The sequence below is a fragment of the Medicago truncatula genome, chromosome 4, assembly GCF_003473485.1.
Source record: "Medicago truncatula cultivar Jemalong A17 chromosome 4, MtrunA17r5.0-ANR, whole genome shotgun sequence".
In the NCBI taxonomy this organism is placed as follows: Eukaryota; Viridiplantae; Streptophyta; class Magnoliopsida; order Fabales; family Fabaceae; genus Medicago; species Medicago truncatula.
The window spans coordinates 9,356,238-9,363,575 of NC_053045.1; the positions used below are offsets into that span (position 1 = coordinate 9,356,238).

Here is a 7,338-nt window from a genome sequence, read left to right on the forward strand (position 1 = left end):
ATACATTATAGAAATGTCATTTACATGCGTTTAACCTTTGTAGAAAAGTTTGTTATAATATTCTAAACATCATTGTAAAAAATCATTAAAAAAAATAAAAAGTGTTTAACTCAAAAAGTCAAAGACAAAAATATTTAAAGACTAAAACTTTTTGAAATTTTTTAAAGAAATTAAAAACAAAATTTAAGATTTTTATAAATAGCAAAAGCTTATTTAATAGAAAAAAAAAGTAATTACATCTTTTTTTTAGGGAAATTACATCTTATCTTTAGAAATAATTTTTTTTTTTTTTAATTTAATTTATAAACACAGTCGGTATAAAAAGTTTTACACATTGAAAAGAATAATTCATATGTCTTTATTGAGAAATGATATTTGTACAACAAATTTTATACAATTTTCTCTCTTACACTCACATTATCTTCTTATTCTATATCTTCATTGTTATTGACCAATAATAAAAAAAGAATAACGTTGTCACAAAAGTTCTTAATAGATGTGTAAAACTTTTGTACCTTTGAAGTAATATATATATATATATATATATATTTTTTTTTTTTTCCTTCCAAAAAGAATTTACAATTAGAGTAGCTTGTCCCACAAATTTCTGTTTTGGTGTAAAAACCTTCAGACGATCCACACTCCTTCCTTTACTCTGCGCAAATTCAGAAATCGCAAATACAAACAACCGAATGAGGGATACTACGAATCTGGATTTGCAGGAATCAGGTTGGGAGGAACTTCGTAAGGAAGCGCGTAAGATCGAAGGCGATCTCGACGTTAAGCTTTCTTCTTACGCTAAACTCGGTGCTAGATTCACTCAAGGAGGTTCAATTCCTTTCCCTTTTCATCGCATTCATTGTTTTTCTGTTGAATTGGATTGTTTTTGTTTTTAGTTTATGTTTCGATTTGATTTTGAGGGAGATAGAAGTGATTTTAGTATGTGATCTGGAGTGGAATGATTGATCTGTGGCTAATGTCGGAGGTACTAGCTTATGAAGTAGTGGAATGAACACGGAACACGACATTGATACTGACACGTCGATACTGATAAAGATTTGAAAAAAAAATGAATTAGTGTATGTTTGGTTTTGTAGTGACAAATTGATTTTGAGTGAATTGATTCTGAATGAATTAAAGGGAGTTGAATGTAAAGTGTTTATGTTTAGATTATTTATGTAAAAATGGATTTAACAATAAATTTAAGGGCAAAATCAATTGTGGAAGCCAAAAGCTATAAATTCTAGCTTAAGTAGGATTAATTCTACAACTAAAATAATTTCTTATTTAAATTATCCAAAAATGATGAAATCAATCCTACAACCTCCAGAATCACTTTTGATACTCCAAAATTTAAAATCAAATATATGCTTAATTGAATGTAATGACATGTGTTAGTGTCATGTTGGTGTTGACATGTGTCAGACAGTCAGACACCGGACGCCTTCCATCAGAAGTGTCGGTGTTTATGTTAAATTGAACTTATTTTATTTTTAATGTTTGGTTAGAAACACAGAATTGATTTTAGTATGTGATCCATAATGGACTGAGAGCGGGTAGGGTGGTGTACCGGCAAACACTCTGAAGATCAAAACAATGTTTCATTGGGTTGGGGTTAGAGGTAAGAAATTGTTGGGCATGAGGGGAGTCCTAAATTAACGTAGATCAATATATTGGACTTTGAGCAACCATACTAGTGAACTTGGACACCGCATCCAAAATCTTAGCACATCAGACATGTAGATCTTCTCACTTATATGATGCTTGATATCCAGTTTTTCATTAAATGTGAGACTCTTACTCACACTTGAAATACCAACGGAAATGACATGACATGGCGTAATTCTGAGAGTGATTTGTTTTCATAGTTAAGGTGCCGTGGTCTTTTGCTGGGAATGTTCATTGGCGCTTGTAATAGAGTGCAAGGAATGCACCACACAAGGTGGTCCATATTTGGATTGATTGTGAGGTGGCGTGAAGAGTTTACAGATCTCTCTAAAGTGGACTAAGCTTTCCACGTGGAGGTTAAGTTCTGATGAGCTTTTGTCTAACGCGGAACAATATATTTGAGTGTTCTGAAGTAGAATTGCTTTTTCCTCCAAATTGATTCTATTTCGACGATAGAGTCTTGAGCTTTTGCTTGAATTGGTTTTTAGACTAAGATTTATTTTTCGACTCACTTTGAGGTGAATGTTTCCCAACATAAATAAATAACTTTACTTTCAATTTACTGTTTGTTAACCAAGTCAGTTCTTTCAAATCAATATTTGATACCGCAGAACCAAACACACACTTAGCACATGCTTGGTTATGCAATGAGATACCATTTCTCATGTCCCAATGTTTATTGACTGAGTTTTACGAAGTTCCCATAGTAGAAGTGGTTGAATGTACATTTGCTGCCGCAGAAACTAACATGTGTTTAGTGTGTTTGGTTATGTTGGTCAGAATTTACTTTTCCTCTTGCCAAACATGATTCTAATTCATACAAGTGCTTGGTTACTATGAGGCAAAATTGATTTTGTTTTTATTCTTGAAACTCTAGTTTGATTACGAGTAATAAAAAGATGCCTGTGTTAGATTGAATTGAAAAACTACAATTAATTATACATACTTTTGGATAGTGACTATGTTTTACTATATTTAGTCGGCCTGTCTATTGATGAGTTTTTTTTGAAAGACAAATGTTAGTTGTTTGTTGTTATTTTTGTTAGTAGGGGGAGTTGAACCGACACTCATGAGTTAATCATTGATTAAGTGATCAAACATTTTTTATGAATCAAATGTTAAGCAAACGATTTGAGGATTAACATAATTTATATTAAAATTGTGTTGGGATAATATGGCTATGGTGTTTACTTTTCATATTGTGCCTAGAAAGCTAAAGATCTGTTCTGTTTGAGATAATATTCACTAATAATGATAAAATTCTATCATGTTTTATTGTTATTAGGTTATGTGGAGGGTGGCTCACCATCTGTTGGGTCCAGTAGGTCTTGGAAGTCCATGGAAATGGAAATCCAATCCTTGCTCGAGAAACTATTGGACATAAATGATTCCATGAGTAGATGTGCTGCATCTGCTGGACCAGCTACTTCTGTAACACAAAAGTTGGCTAGGCACAGAGATATTCTTCACGAGTTTACCCAGGTTTGTTGCTATAAAATTTATATTTTTTATATGTAGTTTCAATTTTCAACTCAACCAGTTTTAAAAAAATAATAATTTCTGGCATCAAAATTGCATGAGAAGTACATATAGATTGTTTTAAATGCCACACCATAACCTGTATTTTCTTTGTTTAATTGATGGATGGACACTGCTTTGCGTTTGAATCTAAGAATAGGTGCATTTAGATTTTGCCGTCTTCTTTCTTGCATACGTGAACTTGGGTACACTACAGTTGTCAGTGTGGATGTTGGCTTCTAAAACGTTATTTTCCATTCTAGATTCAACTTGTGAGCCTTTGTATTTTGTTTGAATATAAACATATGTGGATTTTGGCCAATTTATGCCAAAATTAAAAGAAAGAGTTGTAACCAACTAATAAATTGCTGTCTTTAATAGTTGCATACTTTCACTTAATTGTTTGGGGATGTTTGACCCACTGAAGTTGTTACAATGTTACTTCTTTGACATTTCCTCTCAATAAAATGATGCTTGTTCTGCTATTTGTATACCTATCTTAATTTCAGTGAAGTATCATAAACCAATTAGCACATATTATGTTATGCCAAGCCTGTAAAAGTCGGTATGCTGCTAAATCAGTTGGCTTGTGATTCTTAAAACCTATCCAGCATATACACATAATTTATGCAATTTTGAAGAAAACAAACCAATTGAAAATGGAGAAAAACACCGAAGACTCTGTCCGATCCTATGGTGGTAGTAGAAATGAATAGATTGCCTCGATAATTTGATTTAATTCCTTTAGCATGCTTTGGAGGAAAGATTGGTAAAGATGCAACACCAAAATCAAGTTTGGGATCAAGGAATGAGGCTTCCTGCCAACATACTCCAAACATTGGGATCCTGGCGTAAATTACTATGCTTCATGCACAAGTTGGTTCTGATGCTTCACGCAGTGGGATCTTAGGGGAAAATATTTTGCTTGCGTTTGTTCAAGCAAACACCCATAGTACAAGGAGTAACTTGAGGAAATGAGTATTGATAGGACGGCTAGAATAACTATGGTGTACCTAAGGAGAAAGAAGACACATGATATATGGAATTACTGGCTAGAGGGTTGAGAATCTTATATTGGATTGTGAATTGGCCTGCATGTGGTCATAGGTTGGAGTCAATCCTCATCTTTTAAAAGCAGAATTTTTTATTTTTTTTCCATAATATAAGCCAGTTTTTTGGGGTTGAGTTAGGTGCAACACTGCAACCCAAATTCTATGACAATATTATAGGGCCATATGTTATCAGGCCACCTGGGTCATGCTCTATAGATGTGTTGAGTGTTGAGACTTGAGAGTCCTACATCTGATAGTGATTTGACCTGATTAGTGGTTACAAGTAATAGGTAATCATAACCTCACAAACCGATTGTTTGGTGTTTGAGTTAGGTTTAGCCCATTTTTAAAAAAGAATAGAGAAAATGGAAAAGATCGGGAAGGAGATATATAGTGTGGGATTGGAAATCATGGGGAGTTAGGCTGAGATTTTTGGGAGAAGATCGGACACTCAATTTTCTAGGCCTTTTGTTTTGTTCTATTTTTTGTATTTTCTCTTCGTAATTTCAGAACCCAGGATCTATTGTCACCTTGAATCAAGCTTGGATTTTCACCATTAATACCATATTTTCTATGCTCCGTTTTAATCAAATTCCTGATACGTATAAATATTGGACACAGATAAGGGAAGAATGGAAATGTATTCTCTCATGTCCCATTTCCATCCGGTGAAATACTCACCATCTATCAAAAAGGAGATAGTGAGATACTTTAAAATATAAAAAGGGGGAGGTGGAGATTAAAACTGAAGAGAAATCCCGTGAAAATCTCATGTGGAGGAAATCCAGTGAAAATCCCACCGGAGGAAATCCATTCCCGGCATAGCACACTTAGCCAAATTGAACTGTGTTTCATAGCCTACCATCAGACCATGATTTCTTTATCTTGCTGCTTTGACATGATATATTCTGTGGTTCTTTGTGGCTAAGCCTTTTCTACTGCTATGTAAAATTTTAATTATAAATTCTTATGTAGGAATTAGCAATTATTTTTTTAATATTTAAAAATTCTTACATTACTGTAATAAATTGGTTCTACAGTAACTTTTTTTAAATTACTCTAGTAAGTTGACTTTATGTGTTTTTACCTTTTTTCTTGTTTGCTTCAGGAGTTCAGGCGTACGAAGGGGAACATAAACTCAATGAAGGAACATGCAGAGCTTTTAGGTTCTGTTAGGGATGATATTTCGGACTTTAAGGTCAGTCCTGAGCATGATCTGACTTAAATCATATAAATATTTTCTTATAGGTATACTAAACTTAACTTCTTCTAGCAGGCATCTGGTAGTATGTCACCAAGGATGCAGTTATTACGTGAGAGAGCCGCCATCCATGGAAGTACGTCTCATGTAAGTATTTTTCTGCTTAAATTCTTCATTCGACCATCGTGACAGTTAATTAAGCATCAGTCCCAGAAAGTTGTGCCTCTGAGAGAAGAAACTATGCTCGTTGCTCAGTATAGCTTATGGAACCGTTTTTCAATATTAACGAGTTGGGATCGTCTCCATTGAAATGGAAGTGTCAATTACTAAAGTTTTGGAGTATAAATGTTTAATAAATATCACCAATTTTTGAAATGTGTGCATTTATATCATTTATTTACTCTAAAACTACAGTAATGGACACCTCCATTTATTTTGAGAAATGGAGAGGATCCTTTCCCATTATTAATGTCATATAGCAAACATTTGTCAATAAGGTGTTTGTTCTTGCTAGCATTTGGCGCCTTTTAAACCAATTCTATGGTTGAAAGCATAGTTAGACCTTCCCAATATACAAAATTTGAGATGACTTGATATTGAGATTTCAGTATTCAAGCAGTGATGGAAGTTTCTTACTTGTTTTCAGTAACCATTTACTCTTCCAAATTTTTAAATTACTTTTATTGATTGAAGTGCCATCAAGAGTTGACAGGCCACTCTCTTTAGACACTGCTGCATCTGTGCACATTTATTGGTTTCAGCATGGTCACATTAATGCTTAGTTTGGTATGAGTATATCCAATTCTTAGGGCATTTTGTCGGTTTATAGATATTTCAAAATTTGCTGTACTGCATTAATAGACTGGAGAAGAATATCTTCCAGTAAGATTTAGTTAAGGATTTCTCACTTAGCGCTTACAAGAAGTCATAATAATGGGTCATATAGAAACTCTTATCAGATCTTTTAAACCATTACTCTGATATCCTGTTTTTTTGCGGATTCTTGATTCACTCACTTTCCCTGCATTTTTCCAGATAGATGAAGTTATTAGTCAAGCTCAAGCAACAAGAGCTGTCTTGGGTTCTCAGAGGGCATTGTTTGGCGATGTTCAAGGAAAAGTGAGGCTTCTTGGGGACAAGTTCCCCATTATTCGGAGCTTGCTCGGTATGTTGGACAGTAGTTTTTATCTTTCTAATTTACCATTGATTTTCAAATTTATATTTCTTGGCTCATCATTGTTGACCTAATACATTGCTTTTGCAGGTTCAATAAGAAGGCGAAAATCAAGGGATACCCTTATTCTGTCAGCAGTCATTGCTGCTTGTACGTTGTTTCTCATCATTTATTGGCTTTCAAAGTAACAAAAAGATTTTTGTAACACAAAAGTAGTGAATTATGGTACTTTTTATTCATTGAATTTTTCTACTTCTTTCTTTGACTATTTACTTTTTAGGGACGAGGAATATTAATACCTTTTTTACAATCCACATTTGTCTAGGAGCCTCATATTTGTGTTTAGTTGATTGTGTAAAATAATTTATTTGACTTTTGAATTTATATATAAAGTAATAATCTTTGGTTCTGCTGTTTTTGGTCAAGTAGATGATACTTCTCTGATTTATCTTTTTTGTATGAGTGGGGGGATACTGAAGTTCATATACAAATCAAAATTGAAATTCATGGATGGAATTCGGAAACTTGCTGGGATATAGGCTTATTTTTTCCCATTCAATATACTTTCTTAGCCGCCTAATGAAGTTGAAAAAAAAATGTTTATAACATTGGATATGTCCATGTTAATTTTAATATATCAAACTACATAAATTAAGCATTAAAAAAAACGTACACAAATAAATAATAAGTTTTTTTTTTATTTATTTTTTTTTTTTTTTTTACAA

The 7,338-nt window shown here is 33.2% G+C and overlaps 1 protein-coding gene across 1 annotated transcript; it reads left to right on the forward strand.

Moving 5' to 3' along the window:
- Nucleotides 1–575: 575 nt before the first annotated feature.
- LOC25491640 (Golgi SNAP receptor complex member 1-2) lies at nt 576–7,018 on the forward strand. The gene is made up of 6 exons (XM_013599628.3): nt 576–828; nt 2,954–3,150; nt 5,347–5,436; nt 5,515–5,586; nt 6,475–6,604; nt 6,704–7,018. The coding sequence occupies exons 1-6, from the start codon at nt 693–695 to the stop codon at nt 6,799–6,801; spliced, it is 723 nt and encodes a 240-aa protein (XP_013455082.1). The 5' UTR covers nt 576–692; the 3' UTR covers nt 6,802–7,018.
- The last annotated feature ends 320 nt before the right edge of the window (nt 7,019–7,338 follow it).